This window comes from Rhodamnia argentea, chromosome 2 (assembly GCF_020921035.1).
Source record: "Rhodamnia argentea isolate NSW1041297 chromosome 2, ASM2092103v1, whole genome shotgun sequence".
Classification (NCBI taxonomy): domain Eukaryota; kingdom Viridiplantae; phylum Streptophyta; class Magnoliopsida; order Myrtales; family Myrtaceae; genus Rhodamnia; species Rhodamnia argentea.
The window spans coordinates 11733442-11752480 of record NC_063151.1 but is presented as its reverse complement, the minus strand read 5'-3'; the positions used below and the strand labels follow the sequence as shown (position 1 = coordinate 11752480).

At 40.1% G+C, this 19039-nt stretch overlaps 2 protein-coding genes, 1 long non-coding RNA gene and 1 pseudogene across 4 annotated transcripts; 1 reads left to right on the top strand and 3 right to left on the bottom strand.

Moving 5' to 3' along the window:
- Positions 1–7059: 7059 nt before the first annotated feature.
- LOC115730402 lies at positions 7060–8806 on the bottom strand (annotated as a pseudogene).
- A 1240-nt stretch (positions 8807–10046) lies between these two features.
- LOC115730404 (serine acetyltransferase 1, chloroplastic-like) lies at positions 10047–11516 on the bottom strand. Its single transcript, XM_048275212.1, has one exon. It carries the CDS (start codon positions 11424–11426, stop codon positions 10191–10193), a length of 1236 nt encoding a protein of 411 aa, XP_048131169.1. The 5' UTR covers positions 11427–11516; the 3' UTR covers positions 10047–10190.
- A 928-nt stretch (positions 11517–12444) lies between these two features.
- Positions 12445–17125, bottom strand: LOC115730403 (DNA-dependent metalloprotease WSS1). Of its 2 annotated transcripts, none has more exons than XM_030661012.2 (5): positions 16689–17125; positions 16249–16444; positions 15367–16080; positions 14585–14823; positions 12445–12973 (listed from the first exon to the last, which is right to left on the bottom strand). In XM_030661012.2, the coding sequence occupies exons 1-4, from the start codon at positions 16844–16846 to the stop codon at positions 14632–14634; spliced, it is 1260 nt and encodes a 419-aa protein (XP_030516872.1). In that variant the 5' UTR covers positions 16847–17125; the 3' UTR covers positions 12445–12973; positions 14585–14631. The 2 variants fall into 2 exon arrangements, with proteins under 2 accessions (XP_030516872.1, XP_030516876.1); XM_030661016.2 differs by having other exon boundaries at positions 12445–12857; positions 16689–17124.
- LOC115730405 lies at positions 13529–14279 on the top strand. The gene is made up of 2 exons (XR_004014126.2): positions 13529–13651; positions 14213–14279. It is a non-coding gene; the product is annotated as an uncharacterized LOC115730405 (long non-coding RNA).
- Positions 17126–19039: the final 1914 nt, after the last annotated feature.

The following is a 19039-nucleotide window of genomic DNA, read 5'->3' as shown; positions in this document are numbered from 1 at the left end:
GACTATTCTTGGCTCACCTTAGAAAGCGATTGTATTCAACATGTCCGAAGTTGTCACAAATGCCAGATTCATGGTAACAAGATTAACGTTCCTCCGAACGAGCTGCATCGATTATCTGAACCATGGCCATTTTCTATGTGGGGCATTGACGTGATCAATCCTATTAATCCTAAAGCATCTAACGGACATCGATTTATTCTTGTCGCCATTAACTATTTTTCTAAGTGGATCGAAGCTACATCATACACGGCGATCACGACTTGAAATGTCATGAAATTCATTCGTTGAGATATTATCGCGTAATACGGTTCGCTTGAAGCCATAATCACTGACAATGGTTCAAACTTGAACAACAAGTAGGTCGATGATCTCTTCAAGGAATTCAAGATCAAGCATATGAACTCTTCTCCATATCGTCCCCGGATGAATGGGGCGGTGGAAGCAACCAACAAGAATATTAAGAAGATCTTAGCTAAGATAGCTGAGAATTATCGTGGCCGGCATGAGAGGTTGCCATTTGCCCTCATGGCGTATCGGACTTCGATTCGAACATCTACTGGGGCAACCCCGTCTTGTCTTGTATACGGGATGGAAGCAATGTTACCGGTCGAGGTGGAGATTCCTTCCTTACGGGTCATATCTCAAGTCAAGCTGAGCGAGGCTAATTGGATCCAATAGAGGATGGACCGATTAAATTTGATCGGTGAAAAGCGGATTAGGGCCGTATGTCACGGCCGGTGCTATCGACAAAGGGTTGCTAAATCCTTCAACAAAAAGGTTCGGCATTGACACTTCCAGATTGGTAACCTTGTCTCGCGAAAATTGTTGCCCATTGTTCCATTTCCGGAAGGGAAGTTCGCTCCAAACTATGGTGGCCCGTATGTTGTGAAGAAGGTACTCCCAAGAGGTGCTTTGATTTTGACCGAGATGGATGGTCGTGTTTTTACCAACCCTGTCAATTACGATGCTGTAAAGAAATATTATGCTTGATTTGCTTCGATATTTTAATCAAGTTACAATTCATCTAATGAGTGTTCATGCATTATACTTGTACTTGAATTATTCCTATTCTCATTGTTAATCTTCAATGTGGAAGGTTTTCGATGAGGAAATTTCTTTGATTCTGCTGAACTGGTCATGTTGAATGAGGAATATCGGGATGATGAAAGGCAAGCCATTTCCTATACACGTCTATATCATAATCCCCGGTGAAAAGAGAGAGTTTCCATACCGACAAGGTAAAGGGTTATCTCGCGAGAAGTATGATGACCAAGATGATATGAGGCATTCATTTCCTCCATCCAAACATTTAATGTTACCCTTTGCTTAAACTCCTTTGAATGGCGTTTCATTTCATGCCCCTATCAAGAACAACTCCACACCAGGGCAATTCTCGGATCAAGGAATGAGTAAAATTTTCTTGCTCTCACTTGCATCAATCTTTGAGTGTATTTATTGCATGCGAATTCTGTATTAATCCAAGTACCTTAGGCATGACGAAGAGCGTTTCATTCTCTACATCATACACACTTATCCCTTTGCAAACCCAATTTGAGCGGCGGATTCATTTCTCGTAACCCAATTGGTGATCATCCTAGCAAGGAATCATTTCGGATCATCTAGCAAATGAGCAAAATGCCTTAGGGCAAACTCGAACTCGAAAGAATTGCTAGCAAAATATGCGGGACTCGGACAAGACCCCTTCTTTCCTTTTGAAAAAAATCAAAAAAAGAGGCGAGAGAAGGGAGTAATAAAAGCAAAGGCTTACCACTAAAAAAAAAAAGAAAGAAAGAGAAAACAGTGGGCAAAATTTTGAGCATCCCAAAATCCCAAAAAAATGGGAAAAAGAAAAAATGAGAAATGCGGCCTAAAAAAGGGGGGGGCCATTTCCTGTAAAAGAAAAGAGGAAAAAACTTCCGGGAAAATCTCCGGAATGAAGCGGTGTCTCAATTGGACGCATTCGAATGTTCCCTAGGGAGTCTGCAAGAATACCATTCTAAGCAAAGAGATGGTTACCAATCTCATCATTATGCACCCTTTGTTGTAAATAAGCCTTTCATTTCTAGGCCTACCCTGAACCTACATTATAACCGTTACCAAAAGTCTCTTCAGATTATGGCATTTGGGTTAATGTAGGATTTTGAATTGCTTATAAATATCGCTCGAAGAAGTGCGAGCAAGATCATTTTTATTTCATTTTGCAAGGTTCCCGACTTGTAAATCCGATACAGCTGACAAGAATCTCATTTCATTTCAAAGTCAAAAATGACTCATACGAGTCCCCTTTGATAATCCCTTTGACCAAACCTGAATTACAGTCCTTGCAAAAGACATCATAGATTGGTCCGGTCATACTGATTGCGAGAACATCCGGACCCTTGTCAAGTGTGATGATGACGATTCTGAGTGTTTTCCTTACTCATATTAATGGTTGGGTTTCAAAACCCTTTTCATGAGAGTGAGCGGAAGTCCTTTTTCTTGCGAGTTCCTCATTCGATTTGATCAAACTCGTCAAAAGGATCAAACTTATTTCCTTATTGACAAATCCCCATGAAGCATTGAAATGTAAAAAAAAAAATTCAAGAATTTGTGGATGTGTCATGTTGTGTTAACAATTGATCATGTTCATTTCAAGGGATTAAACAGGTACGATACAAGCAATCTACCTCGTTCCGTGATTATTCGTTCGGAGAACCCAAGTAATTTTCTGAACCTCTTTTCAAATGAACAACTCTTCTGATGATAGTTATTATGATTTAATTCGGGCAATATGCCCCTTTCGTACTTATCAATTCCATTCGGTGGTACTCCTCTCAAATATTGTTCAATTCAACAATATGCCTCTCATGTCAAGTCGTGTAGACATATGCACTGGCGATCTTGACATCTTATCAAATCATAACGATGTAGTTCTTATGATTTCGGTCTCGAATCACGAAGACATATGCACTGGTGATCTTGACCTTTAGTCGACTCATAATGACATAGCTCTTATGATTCTAGGCCCTTTTATCAAATCATGAGGACATAAGCACCCATGATTTTGATCCAAACCAAATTATAACGACGTAGCTCTTATGATTTTGGTTCCCTTTTGTCAAATCGTGAAGACATATGCACTTGTGATTTTGACATTTTATCAACTCATAACGACGTAGCTCTTGTGAACTTGATTTCACTTCTTTCGACTCGCAACGACGTAGCTCTTGTGATCTCAAAGGACATACATATCTTGCGTTGTCTCGCATCAGGGGGAAATCTCTGATAACGGATGAGCCCAGTACCTTAAGATCCTCGCATCAGAAACTTGGAAATTAAGAGAATCATCAGCATTATGAGGTATTTAGTACAACAGGTACTCTCATATGCGATCCATGTGCAGATTTCACATGTTATTTACGGTCTCGCATTTCATGCACCATTTATTTCACATAAAAAATGGGATTCAATCCTGCCAAAAATTACTATCACTCGCATTAGCAAAATTTAGGTTGCAATCTTTGGTCTTTGAGCGAAACCTCTACGAGCTTCCACTTAAAGAGGGGCAGCTGTTGACACCTAAATTTTGATTTTTAGAAAATCATTCATATAAACATAAAATGAGAGTTATTCATAATTCTCACAAAAAATAAATTTTCATGCATTGTATATTTAATTTTCATCGGTCAAGTGTACGTCATGTCGGCTAGGGCCGGAGATGAGTCAATTGAGCATGATTCCAACGAACGACCGAGTTAAAATCGACTCAAAAGTCACTAGAGAGGATGCAGAATTTTTTACTATAATTTTGGACTCAAAACAGCCCATTTGAGCTCTTAAAATTGCAAAAAGGCCTTAATTAATTACTCATTTTATTAGTTAAGGTCCAAGTGAGTCCGGAATCACAAAACGAGCCCATAAAACATTGAAAAGTAGCCCATTTCGTCCTCTTCATTCATTTGGCCGAAAATTGTAAGAGTCTAAGTCCAATAGGACTCCTCAAGATCAGAATTTTCGATCTAACGATCTATATCTAATTGGAGCTTTTGATCTAACGGTTAAAATAAACCCTACAACTCAAAGCCCTAGTTTTCTCTATAAATACATCTCTATGCCCAGGGTTAAGGGGGGTTCAGAATTTTTTAGAAAGAAAATTGAGAGAGAGAGAGAGAGAGAGAGAGATACAATAAGAAAAAAGAATTTCTTCGCCGAAGCTTCAACCGTATTCCATTGATTGTCCATAATGGAGCTGCGGTTCCTTCCCAGAAGCTATTCCATGAAGTCTTGATAATCCCCAACACTTTTGGCGTACGAGAAGCCTTGATTAGCAAAGGTCATTACCGAACCAACCTCTAGGAAACGCAATTTTTACGGATTTGGGGTCTCGTTTTGCCGCGAATCAAGGCCAAGAGGTGCTGATTTTGGGGCAAACTCACAGCTTTTAAGGTGCAGATTTTTGGGCTCAATTCAAGGTAGTCTCTACATACTTTTAGGATCAATTCGATACTGTTTTGAAGTGTTTGCCATGCTGTTTTGCCACTGTTCACACACTGTTTCTACAATGTTTACGTGCTGTTTTCGTCCGAAACAAGCTGTTTTGTGTACTTCATGCTACTAACTCATGCAGAATTTTGCGAAAGCTAAAACGGTAAGTCAAAGACTTGTCTTGATCACTGTTTTACATGTGTTGGATGCTGTTTTGGTGCTATCATTGAGGCAAAAACGCAGTTTTTTTTTTTTTTTGGAAACTCGAGAAGCAATTATTTTTATATGATCTAAATATCAAAACCTTAATTTTATCACAAATTTTGAAAATTGGGTTTTAATTGGACTCACTAGACATGTTTTCAGAATAAAAAATTTTAAATCTAAATTAGGAAATTTTATTTCCTAGTGGGCAACATCTATGTTAAGTTGGATAAACTTGTCTGTTGCCGTTCGGATACGACCCTCCAACTTTTTAAAGATGGGAATTTAGTTAATCTGATCTATCGCCGTTTAGATCCGATTCGCTATCTTCAAAAAGCTGAATTTAGATTTATGAATATCATTTTTTTGAAAATTACGAGAGAATAGGATTTGATTTGGTTTGATCTGGATCGCTATCTTGAATTATCTGATTGGATTGATATTCTGTGATTGATAGAAATCTTGTCCGATTTAAATTTCCCGATAGACTTAAAAGAATTCCTAAAATTTAGTGAGATATGGTTTCTTGGAAACCATATCTAATTAAATCTTTAGGAAGATAAAGTTTCTTAAAAACTTTATCTCATTAAGTTTATCTTGAAAATCTAGGTTAAGAGAATCAAATCAGAATGTCCTTAATCTGGTCGAAAATTCAAAGAAAATGAACGAAAATCAGTTCATTGTCATCTTGTGTGATTTCATGCATATCTCATCTTATTTACGAAAAAAAAATACAAAAAAAAATCTCATGCATATCTCCATGATATTTTTCCACATATCTCACGTTCCATGCATATCTATGTTTGCATTATTTCATTTATCTAGCCAAATTCACTTCATATATTTTCGAGTATCCCATCTTGCATTCCACATTTTCAAAATCAATTGCATATCTTTGAATCATCTTTAGTTTCATGCATATTATATTGCCAAAAATAAAAAAACTGCTCACTTCATATCTTGCATCACATCTTCGAGTGTCATCTAAGCCCATCATCCATTTTTTTTTCTTTTTCTTTTAAATTAGCATATATCATCCACGCATTCATGTTTTTTTTTTTTTATCCCATTGGTTGTCTTCCATGTTCTGAAAATAACATTTTCCATATCTACATATCATATAATGTCACATATCATGTGTTGCATGCTCACGTTTATGTTTTTTTTTTATGTATTATATTTACCACGTCATTCGCATGTCACGTAGCGCCATGTTTAGGACCATCCATTTTAGGCCAGTTAAAACTAGTTCATTTGTTTAAATCATTTAACCTAAAGTTGCATCACTAGTTAGTTAATTAAACTTTGCATAACATTGTTTGTCTTGCATTTTTGTATGAGCATATTGCATTGTTATTTGGGTAAAATTCATTGTCATTGCAGGCATACATTCATTGCATTCATCTAAATAAGTAAAAACACCAAAAAACCACTCTATCATTTTGAACTTTAAAGTGAACTCAATCAAGTTGTCAAATCTAGGATTTTCATGGATTTAAGGTACCGAAAGGGCATTAGCTTTAATTAGGTAATGTAACCAAGTCTCCGAATCCTCGGTCTCTGGTTCGTAGGAATAAAAATAGTCCTCCCGCTATTTTTATTTAGGTTTCTAATCAACCTATCCAAAATGATTAGTGGCGACTCCAAATCCTAAATCATTCTAATTAACCAAAGTTGCGATTTGGTAGGGCTTGGAAGAGTCCGTATTATGTTAGTCATCAAAATTAACCTAATAATCCATTAGCCTGAAAAATTGATTTTTTAGGTCGCGACAAAGCCAAATCCAAAGAATCTCGTTAGTTTGGCCGTGGCTAAAAATCTTCTCTTTATGAACCAGGACAAATCAAAAAAGAAGGAGCAAGCTGATAGGGGTTCCTCACCTCGGATCTGGAAGAGCTCGACCGATGATGCTCTTAAAATCAACATTGATGGATCATTCTCTGCAGATTCATCGATCGGAGCTATTTGTTTCATTTGCCATAATAAAGTTGGAGAATTGGTAGATGGCTTTGCGAGAGAGGTAAGGGCGAATTCATATGAGCAGAAAGAGACAATAGCCTTGGTAGAAACCCAAAGGTTTCTTGGCGCATGAACTTAACAGAAGCTGCTTTTGGTGTCTGGCTGTTCGCTTCTCTTAGATTCAGTTCAAGGACAAATAAGTTGTACGTGGGACCTGGAGCCATTGATCAATGAGGCCAAAACTTTGCTTATGGACTTTAAGGACTTAAAATTGGCTCAATGTAGCAGGGATTATAATCAGGTTGCGGATTGGATTGCAAAGGCCCGTCACAATAGATCCTTACCTTTTAATTGGTTGTCTAATCCGCCGGAACCCTTATAGGCTTTACTTTGTTCGGAATCTAGTCTTTTGTACTCAAACTTTGGAGTTAGCTAATGAAGTCTTTTTACTGACCCAAAACAACAACAAAAAAAAGTGGCATATAGAGGGACAAGTTGATTGATTCTCATACCCAGAGACTCGCTCATGTCCAGCTCTTCACTCTTCATTCCCTCAGGGAGCTCCCAGTCAAAGTGGCACAGCAACATTACAAGTGGAAGCTTCCCATTGGCAAGCCCAAAGTTGATCCCTGGACGTATCCTCTTTCCTGGACCGAACGGATGTACTCAAAGTTAGACCCATGGTAATCCACTGGGCTGTCCTTGAACCTCTCCGGGTAAAAAACCTGGGGATTGTCCCAGTACTCGGGGTCTCTCCCGATCGCCCACGCATTCACGAGCACTTTGGTCTTGACAGGGATCACGTACATGTGTATCTCGCACCTCTCTCAACATTCCCTCGGCAGCAGCAAGGGAGCAGGAGGGTGCAACCTCAGACACTCTTTTATGACCAACTTCAGGTACTCTAGTTCAGGCAACCCTGTCTCATCCGCTCTGACTCTCCTACCGAAGACGTCCCTCACTTCAGCCAGTGCCTTTTTGAGGATTCTCGGGTTCTTCGCCATCTCGGCCAATGCCCAATCCGCCAGCATGGCAGGACTCTCGCTCCCTGCAGCGAAAATATCCTGTATGCACATTTAGCATTCCACTCTTTGTTAGAATAACTCAAATTCTAATTCTTAGCCTTGACAGAGAAAAGCTTGGCTCAAACTATCAAAATGTTAAAGCATCAAAGTTATATTGAAGCATATCAGTCTCGAGGTTAGTAATGATTAAATTTGGGCCATATTTTTATCGATAGACTTCTCACATCAATGTCATTTCGACAAGTAAAGGTCCACCAAACCCGAACTTCTACTTTGTTCTGAAGTCAACTGATTTGGAAACCCAAATTTTCCCTACCGGTATTACCGCCTTGATGTTTTCAATGGTCAGGGAAAATTCAGGACCATCAGGTTCGACAAACCTCAAGAGAACATCGATCAAATCATTCTGTGTCGTTTCATCACTGCTTCTCTTATACCTCCCTTCTCTCTTTTCTCTGATGTTATTATTCATAATCTGACCCGCTTGCTGATGCAACTTTTCCAACCGGGGCCTCATTCTGCTTATCACATGAAGCCGCTTTGATGAAGGAAACACGTCCCCAACCTCGAAGCCAGCAGACAATGTAACTGCTTCGGTGACTACAGATATGAACTCCTCCTGCTCTTTGCATTTCTTCCCGAAAGCTGCGATTGAAGGAAGCGACCCATTTGACGAGATTTGAAACCTATTCTTCCCTTATATGCCTAAAAGACTGGAGCCTCTTGGCACTCAAGAGCTCCGAAGTGCAGATTTTTCTAAGTTGCCTCCAGTATTCTCCATAAGGCGCGAATTAGAGGTCCGTGGGTCCATATGACAATACTTCGGTAGCAAGAAGCTAAGGCCTAGTCGCAAAAGTAAGGTCATGGGTCTTCATCACCTCTTTGGCCATTTAGGCCGAAACGACCGCATGAGGAACTTCCCCGAGCTGCAAATACATCAGTGGCCCGTATTTCTTGGCCAAGACCTGCAACACACGATGAGGCAGTGACCCGAGAAGCTGGTGCATGTTTCCAATGAGAGGGAGCTTCCTTGGACCGGGAGGGCGCTTGGAAAGGCCTTCCGCCTTGGACCTGTGACCGAATTTTAGTACAGTGAAGATGAAGATGAACATGAAGAGGACGGTGATTGGAAAGGCAGAAACTTGGAGCTCCATTTAGGGAAAAATGAAGGTGAATGACAAAGATGCCTTTCTGGTGAGACTTTGCTGATGATTAGCGTATAAACTCTTTTGGAGGGCTAAAAGCTGCTTCTGAGAAAACTAGCCTATAAAAGTTGAAATTGTTGCATAGCGAGTTGGGACCTTTGTGCAATGAAGGTACAAGATTCTTACAGATATATATGCAAACATTCGATGGATGCATTATAGTTGACCACCCTAGTATATTGGAAGCATCTTTTCTGTACAGCCTCTTAAAATGTGACAATCTGAATCTGACCAGTTCATATCACACATATTATTTGTTGAAGCTAACGCCCCGAGTCATGTCTCTTCCATTTGACTTGTGTGAGAACTGCAGATGTGGTTTTAACTCTAGCTTAATAGGTGCTTCCTTCCAGACAATAGTCAATAGGTAATCTGTGGTAACTGACAAGAACACGAAAGGAACAAGATTCTATTCTGAATTAATTCAGATGCAACTGATTTTAGCTAACAAGCCTTTTCGAGCTTTTATCTTTTTTAACCTTGGTAATTTGACTCGTAACATAATGAACAGCCGAAAGGTTTCTCCTAGTAAGTAGCACACGGCGAATTGGTGATCTTCCAATATTCACTGGTTTTTTGCCTAACCAAAAGGGAACGGTTTATTCTCGTGTGTTCGGACACAGTTACCATGGTACAACAACAACAGCTATACAAGTCTGTTGTAAGATTGCCCAAGCACCAGCACGACCATCTAATTTGGCACTTCTATATAACCTGTAAGACATGATTTCCAGTAGAGGGCTGCACACAACATGATTTCAAGGGGCACAAAAAGTTTGAGCAGAAAAAGGATAAAGGGGTGACTTGTGGTGGGTTATCCAATAACTGATTCTCAAGGCAGAACACTCTTTTGGTTCCTGATTTGAGTTGATTTGATTCATTCTTCTCATATATAGAGAGTTTCGATTTCTTCTTCAATTCAGTAGCTCACTAAGCTGGCTCTTCCATTCAGTCCACATTGATACACAATGCAAGGACAGCAGACTTGTTGAGAAAATCACTCTGATCCTTTCTCTAGTGAATTGATAGAATCATAACAAATACATCGGAGATTAGAAAGTATAATCGGCATCAAAGTTCGAGCCGTGGCATGTCATATGCAACGTTGCATCACGATTTGTAATAATGTATATGCATCCACGCACCCAAGAGAGAAAAAGCTCATCAACTAGCCCTTACTGTCTAAATTAAGCAAGGCCTTGCCAACTAAGTAGCAGCAAAGAGTAAGCACCAACCGCACAATCCAGCACTATTTTAGGGAAGAGATCCATGCTTGACCCAGGCAACCAGCTCATCAACTGAACGTTTCAAATGCATCTGAATTTGGTTCTCCCTAGATAACATAGTCGGACCACTCAGATATGTGGGAAGTATGGTCCATTGTGAGGCTAGGAATGTCGTCAAGCCTAACAGGGTTCTCCTTGCCTCCAACCAACCTCGCAGGGTTCCCTACCGCAGTCGTCCGTGGAGGCACATCCTTCAGCACTACTGACCCGGCTCCAATCTTCGCTCCATCTCCGATCTCGATACTCCCCAAAATGCAAGTCCCGGCCCCGATCAACACTCCATCGCCGATCTTCGGATGCCGATCACCACACACTTTGCCGGTCCCTCCCAATGTCACATTGTGCAAAATCGACACATTGTTCCCTATCACCGCCGTCTCACCCACAACAAGGCCCGTCGCGTGATCAAAAAGCAACCCTCTCCCAAGTTTCGCACCCGGATGGATGTCAACTGCGAAAGCCTCGGAGACCCTGGTTTGTATCACAAGCGCAATGACCTGCCTCCCCTGTGACCACAGCTTGTGAGCCACCCTGTGAGCCTGGCACGCTAGAAACCCCTTAAAATTCAAGAAACAGTGGACATAGGTCACGCAAGCAGGGTCTCGATCGTGCACTGCTCTCAAATCTTCCTTCACAGACTTGACAATTTCTCGATCCTCTGAGAGCACCCCATGCAATAGCTCGTACAGAGTACCCCAGGAAAGGCTCGAATTACTCAGCTTGATCGACAATTGACTGGCCAACGCGCTCTCGAGCGAATCCTGCGAAAGTATCGAGCTTTCATAGTAGTTGGACAGTATGGGCTCACCAGAAACATCCGAGCGAGCCTCTTCTCGCATCCTGAGCCACACGTCTTCTTTGTCTTCATCTTGGTCGTGACATTCGGCGACCTTGATGGTGTCCGTGGTCTTTCCTCGGTTCTGCGAAACGGGTATGCTCGAAAGGGGGCTAGAAATTCTGGGTCGGCATAAATTCGCGAACTTGAGGTTGTATCTGTGCTCGCCTGAACTTGGGTCGCGGTAAAATCTGCCAGTTTGGTCGACACAGGCGGCCATGTCAGAGTTGGGAAGCGAGGGCGGCCTGGTTTGAGAGGACGATGATGGTGATGGTGGGAGGGAAAGAGCTTCGCGCAAGGATCGGAGGTGATTGCGGACAGAGAATCGGGTCTCGAGAGAGAAGCCAGGAGAGGCCTTACAAACACATGATGAAGATGGAGCTACGACCAGACTTCTCATGGAAACTGAGATTTTCTCGGGAAAACGTGTGCCTATATTTGAGAGCATAACGAAATATATATGGCAGTTTTCTTCTCTGTGTTGGAAGAAGGGAGTATCTTTCGGTCACGAAAATTGGGAATGAGTAAAGGTCGGGAGCGAAAAGTTGAGTGGACCATGCTACGCTGAAACAATGTCCCCGTCGCCCAAAAAGTGGAGAAAATGGAAGAACAGCTCCTTTGAATTTTGGAATACTCTCCATCTACCAACAAAAAAAGGGGAATCGATGTATTTTGTCGAAGTTATTTTTCGGACGGCACCCTACAATCCTGAACATTCTAGGTTGCCTTTGGGCTATTCATGCATAGGCACTCGTTATACTGAGAGAAGATCAGACGCTTTTATTCCCAAGGACATGTTGCCGAGTTAATCTGTTTTTTGTTTACGCGCGCTCGTTCGAGGAGCGCACTGAAATCCTTCTGAAATCATGCAAGTCGAGAAATGAAGTCCTTAGACTTCGGTAATCAACCCAAACTATCGGATTGAGGATGTCCATGTACACATTCTTTAGGCAAAAGAACATCTCGCGAAATAGCATATCACATCGGATTGAGGATGTGCACTGAAATCCTTCGAAAATCATGCGAGTTGATTCGTCGCCTCAATTAGCAGTCCTACCTTTAGAGTTCACTTCTTCCCCATACCACGACTGAAATAGGAAAAGTGAAAAATAAATTTGAAAAAATGGCATGAAAAGACAAGCGTGCATAGCGTAGTATTAGAAAGCTTAGAAAGAAAGTGTCTTTAGTTGGGCAAAGAACAGAGGAGCGTAGTTTTTCAACACCCATTTCGCTAAAACAAAAACAACGGTGGAAGCTCTTAAAATCTACTTAGAGAAACAGAGAATCTTGCAAGGAAATCAAAATAAGTACGAAATAAAAACATCAAAATCCATGAAGAGGGGGATGATGCATCAATGGTTAAATTGAAAGTGCCAAGAAAAAATTCTCCGGAAGAAGGGGAGAGAGCAAGTGTAGAGGCCGAAAATATATAGTAGAAGAGAGCGATGATGCATCATCGGTTGAACTGAAAGTGGCAACAATAGAGAGATCTCATTTTGGGCCATTTCTGGCCAATCATCATCTTCCCGCCTTCAATGGTCCGGCTAGACAAATCGAGTGTTTTTACCTCAAACACCAGATTTTCAATTAAGCAGAAAGCCCAGCACGTTGGAGCAATTTATATGTTACCATGAAGATGAAGAAGAAATATCAATAAGCCATGAGTTGTGACGTGGCGATGTGACAGGCACAATCACAATTTGGCAAATGCTGTTTGTGCATCTTCATGAGATGATGACCTCTCAAAACTTACACTTTTGTTCTAAACGTGGGCTTAATGATAATGAGAGATCTGAACTCTGAAATCACTCTCTTTGCCAGTCAATCGCTAGCTCCTTGAAGCCAATTTTCCATCTTGAGAGGCAACTTCTGCACGGGCCTGAACAATAGGACCGTTATCAGCAGTGTTACTTTCAATGTAAATGATCTGCACTAACCATGCTTCGGTGAACTATGTAATTCATGGAGACCGCCAGCAAATTATGACATAGACAGTTGCAACAATGTCGATGTAGTTAATTCGCATTGGAATGCTACAGTTTAGAAAAGTACCTTATAACATTGACAAGCACAGCGATGTTTTGTTAGTTCCTAATATAGCACCAGTTGCTCTAATTAATGGCCAGTGATAACTCGTCATCTTACTGTGAAAACTAGCTTTTATACACTTCTCATGCACAGCCTCTCGTAATAAACCAGAGCTATCTCAAATTATTCTTCTAAGTCCATACTTCAACTATTGTGAGTGACAATAAAAGATTATGTCTTCTTTTGGGGCCTGGCTCAATCAATGAGCAAGAGATGCCTCTTCAAAGTGCTGAAACAGCAATATCCGACCATCAGGCAGAACTCATGCCATCTGTCTATCTAGTAACAGGGTATTTCAACAAACCTCTTATTTCTCAGAGTTTCTGTGCAAGAAATGAATTTGGAGGTATAAGACTCTCCAATGACTTATTTTTTTCCCTCTTTGAAAGGAACTGAATCTTAGATTTTCTGCACACCAGCACATAAAAATTGCTGATCTTTGACAATAGAGCACCTTAAGATTATCACAATAATCATATGCAGGAGGAGCTATGATCAAAATGTGGACATTTTTTAATCTCATGAAGTAAATAACTTGCAACCATATTGACAATAGAATGGAAAATCACTTTGCTCTCGAGTCTAGTTCTCTCCTAAGTACCACCGACACGTGATACGACACCACATGCCAACACGTTATTTCTAAAAAAATAGAAAATTCGAATACGTTGAGACACGTTGTATTTTAAATGTATATTTTAAATAAACATGACAAAATCATCAATTTCAAGATTATTTCAATTAAATTGATTTGACTCAAATTCACAAATAAATAATAATTAAAAAAGCCTAGAATTGGTCCCACATCGGTGGTGAGAGAAAGAGAAAAGCAAAATGACTTGAGAAGATGCAAACTAAAGCATTACATCTCAAGATTTACGAGTCCCACATCGGTGGTGAGCAAGAGAGACATACAGGAAGTCTCTTTAAGAAGCTAGGGATGAGACTTGGAGGCTTACAAGTTGAAGGAAGGAGTCTCACATCGGCTGCCTAGTGAGGAAAACAAGTAGGATGGCTCTTTAAGATGCCAGGGATGAGACATGGTGGTTTACTTCTCTTGACTGTTTAAATTAATTTTTTTAGTGGAAAGGCCCGCCATTGCAGCTTGCTATTGGGGCCAGCCGAGCGTTTGTGTCGGATGGATAGGTTCTATCATAACACAGTAACTTTTATTCTTATGCATAAGCTGAAAGGATGCCAACCTTGCAAATTTGTTACCAACAATGGGCAATATAAAAATCTTTGAATATATGGATAGAGCTTCAATAAGTTGGAAGAAACACAACCACAGTCCAAATTTTAGCAAGAGCCATAGATCTCATTCACAATTGACTTTTTTAATATGTCTGAAAGCTTTTACTCACCACTAGTTTCATACAAAATAACACTTCTAAGTCTCTGCCTCAACCACTTTGGTCTTACAGTTTCCAGTAGGAAACAAGTTAGCTCAGATTACTCAAGCTGTAACTAAAACATATGCTTGGCCATAAAACAAACAGAAGGGTGCACAACAATTACCTCGCAGTAGAAAGTAGGATCTGGAATACCGCCAACATGACATACTTTCAATCACCCCGATCTGGTGCTCTTGCTGACAATGGAGGCCCATGTGAATATCTCCACTGCTCACAAGCTGAACATCTCTCTAACTCAACACTGTTATCCAACGAGCAGAATTTACAGGACCAGGTCTTAAATTTGGAGTCCTCATCCTTGAGCCTTTCTGAACCACAAAGTTTACAGATTGGAGCAAGTGGCTGCACAACACCACGATAAATAAATCAAAATGCACGTGTTATACAAGAGTTACAGAAGGAATGCAGTAACAGAGACAGGTTGCCCATAAATCTGGTTGATAAGAAGAAAATGAAGCGATGCAAGTCACACCTTAAATATACTTTATTGACTGCACAATGTTGTAAAGTTAAGAAAATTCGCATTGGGGTGCAAACAAGTTACACCCTATTCGCATTTTCACATGAAGCCAAATCTTCAAGTGAACCAACAAAGGAACAGCTTGTAAAGCAACACTCTTTAACACATCTAGCAACTATAAGAAGCTCAGTTAAAGGTTCAGTGCTAATATCAAACGACTGGCGAGGAAAAGAGAAGTGCAACTGCACATGCAACCTTCAACCAGAAGGAAGAAAACAAATTGAGATTGATCAATCTAACAAACAAGAAAAACTTAGAAGGAGAGAACATGCAGAAATGAAAAGACCGAAAGTATCAAAACAATATGGAACAGTCTATCTAATAAATCAACCAGTGGAATTCATTTACAATTCATAAATACTCACAGGATTTATTAAGGTGCATATCCCACATGCCCACATAAGGAGCTCAATTGAAGGATCTTTAGCAGTGCCGTTAAGCCCTGGCCGAGAAGTCAAATTGGATGGTAAGCTAGATAAAGCATTCCCCAAATGACATTTGGATTTGGAATACAATACATTATCTGATTCAAATTTTCTTCTTTGATGTGCACAGCTGAGATCATCTGCTAACCCACATGTCCCATCATTCCCTGTTAAATCCACATAATTCTGATCCACATCACTGCTGGATGATCGTGATGCTGAAGCTTCATTCTGTTCACGAAATCTTTTCTGAGAGATCAAATCCGAAGCTTGGTTTCCTGAATTATCATGCCTGGATTTTCTAGGCGTTTCGATCTCATTCTCAATATTTTGCAGCATATCGGGGTTACTTTCTCTATCCCCACCATTTTCTGATTGAGAACCACACCAGATGTCATCCTGCAATCTCCTTTCTGCAGCCATCGCAGCAGCTTGTGCTGGACTAAGTACCATGATGCTACTATCACCGCCAAGACGCCTCGGTCCAGATGGTAGGAGCGAACCCAAAACTGCTCTTCTCTCTGCAGCAGCCAGAGCAGTTTGCCGTAGTGATGAAATAGGTGGCTGTTTAGAGTAACCACCAAGACGCCTACCGGGAAGATCAAATCCCTGGCCTGTGCCAGTTATTCCCTTGGCCATCAACTCCTCGCACTCCTGTGATTGAACAGTGCAATGTATATAAAGCAGACTAGAATATAAGTGAGGGCATTGTGACAGCGCAATGCCCAAACCACCAAGTACATTTCAAAAATGAGTACATCTATAATAAAGACCAGAATGGAGATGCTAGAAAGGACACTGATACATTTTGTGATGACCGACCTTTCTAAGTTCATCCCAGAGCTTGTAGAACTTGGCATCATGAGGGCCGTGCACATTGTGACAGAGCTCGTGAAGCATCGTGTCGAGGACTTGATCGTAGGGATAGAAATTATCGTCTCCATTCGGCCTGCGAAGCCTTAGCTTCACATGCACGCCACGACCCACATTCAAACCCAGAAGACGCGCATTCGTTGGACTGCAATTAACACCACTCATTCATCATAATGAATCATCCCTTCTATCGATCAAAGAAAGAGATTCAGGATTCCACACACACATACACGGATTACCATCCCAATCCTGGACAATCCCAACCAATTCTCTACTCGGCGATCACTAGCTCGTCAATCAAAGGTATGCTATTCGGCATTTTAGGGCATCAGAACGCTATCGGGGCTTGCAAGCGAGATGAAATCGAAACGAGAGCGGCAAGATCTTACCAGAACTCGGAGAGAAGCTTGACCCTCCACTGACGCTTGCGCATGATGGGTTGAACCTGATGGGCGATCCGCTCGAGGATCTTCCGGGCCTCGTCTTCTCTAGGCTTCCTCTTCAGGGCCTTGATCTCCCATACCCTGTGGAGATCGCCCTGGTTCATCTTCTTCTTGTGGTCTCAGGGGAAAAAAGCCCTAACTTTTACAGACTACCTCATCGTGAATGGGGTTTTTCCTGCAGCAGCCAGCCATGGCACAATCTCGCGAAGGTTTGAAAATGTGGGAAGCGAATTGGCGCGATGGCCGACATCGGTTTAGTTTTCGAGGTTGGGTGATGTTTGGAGGCGGGGATAGTGCAGGCAAATCTCTAGTTCAGCTTCTTTTCTTTCCAATTTCGGGGCGAACGTCCAAATCCATGGAAAATTATTGGACAATGTAATATGCTGCGTCTAATTTATTAGAGTCTGCGTCTGATACAGTTTTTTTTTTTTTTTTGGTCGAATCTGATACAGTTGTAAGTTGTAACTATAATTGTGTTGTGCTATTATGTGTTTTTTTTTTGTCGAAAAGTGCTATTATGTGTTGAAATGCATACTTTTGGCAACACATTTTCCGAAGGTGTTGTGTTGTTGCGTTAGGTAAAAGTTGCAGCAATATTGTGTTGACTATTAAATTGATGAAAGAGATTTATACTGTTGTTGTAGAGCTATTCTCAAAATGTATACCTTTTTACAATATGTCATTTTCACCGTATGATGGCAATAATCCTAGCAGTAGTAATTATAATGATAACGAAAATAATAACATTTATAATGAGGTTGGTTATAACCATGTTGAAGCTCTGCTTATATAGAAAGAGAACAAGTCATTGGACAGAAAATGTTCTTACGTCCGTAAGGACCTTTGTAGAATGTGAACAAGAGCTCTACGATGAGGTTCATTAAATCTTGGATGGGCGGTGAACAGCTTGTGTAACAGGATGATGTCACTTTGGAAGGCCCTATCCGTAGAAGGTGAACCGACCATTAAGCAAGAAGCCGTGAAAAGTTTGGACGAATCTTTTTGCAAAACTAGCTCATGCTGCAATAAAAGTGGATTATCGACATATGAGCCTCTCACGATTATTTATAAATCTGGGAAATGGACAACACACAACACTTTGCTTGGTAACATAATTTTTCAATCAATCGCTTATCACTTTGGACAAACACCAAATTTAATTTTCCTAGATATTTTGGAACTTTTTCCATGCATGCGTTTCGGAACATTTTCTACCGAAATTATAGCCTCCTGCAGGAGCTTTTTATTTCAACTTTGATTCACAGATTTTATTGTAACTACAAAATTTAGGGAGCTATTGAAGCTGCGGAAGTTAAATCCATATTTTTGCTTGCTGATTGGAGAAGATTATAAATTAATTCTTATTGTGATTCAAAAAACCGTATAATCAATTATTGTTCCAAAAGTTTTAAATATCTTTTTCACAAATTGAAATGCTAGATGAAAGGATTATCTCTATGGCTATGGAATAAGAGTCAAGATAGGATAAATATATCCTATCTTATGTTTCGTTCATACCCAAGATAAAATAAAGTCAAATATAAGGGGATATAGTCCGGATAAAACTATTCCATAGAGAATATAAGATAAAACTGGATATGATTTCTTATACCCATGGCATAAAAGCTATTAATTTTTTAATAAAAAACTTATTAAAATAACAATCAAATAAAAAACAATATTTGGACTCAAATGTAACAAGGAAAATTCCAATAAAAATATATAGTTTATATATTGTTAAATATTATATGTACTTTCTATTATGGGATGGAATAAAAAAGAAATAAAAAAAGAGAGGAAAAATAATTAAAAAATGAGTAAACAAAAATGAATAAGAAGAATGCCAATTTTAAATGAATGTGATGAACAAATTCAAACGTCAAATGCGCCGTCTCCTTATTCTCCTTATCTGGGTTCATATTGAAATTTCTACGACTCTTGCGTAGTTCTTTGTTTGCGTCAAAGCTCCACGAAAACGATGAAAGAGTTGAAACTCATCCTCCATAGTTCTTTGATTCACGTCAAAAGTCCACGAAATCAACAAAAGAGCAAAAACTCCTCTTTTCTATAGTTTTATTGATCTTGTTGAAGTTTGATGAAAGTGACAAGAGAATGAAACTACTATACTTTGTGAATCATCATGTTTTCTCTTTTTTAGCAGAATTGGTGTTCATGGCTCTGGAATGCTACAATGAGGTATTCTGCTGAAAATATAGATCGTACAATAATTATGGCTTAATTTATGGAGGTTATCTTCATTTGTGCATTTGTGATTTCTTTGTATATGGATAATGAGA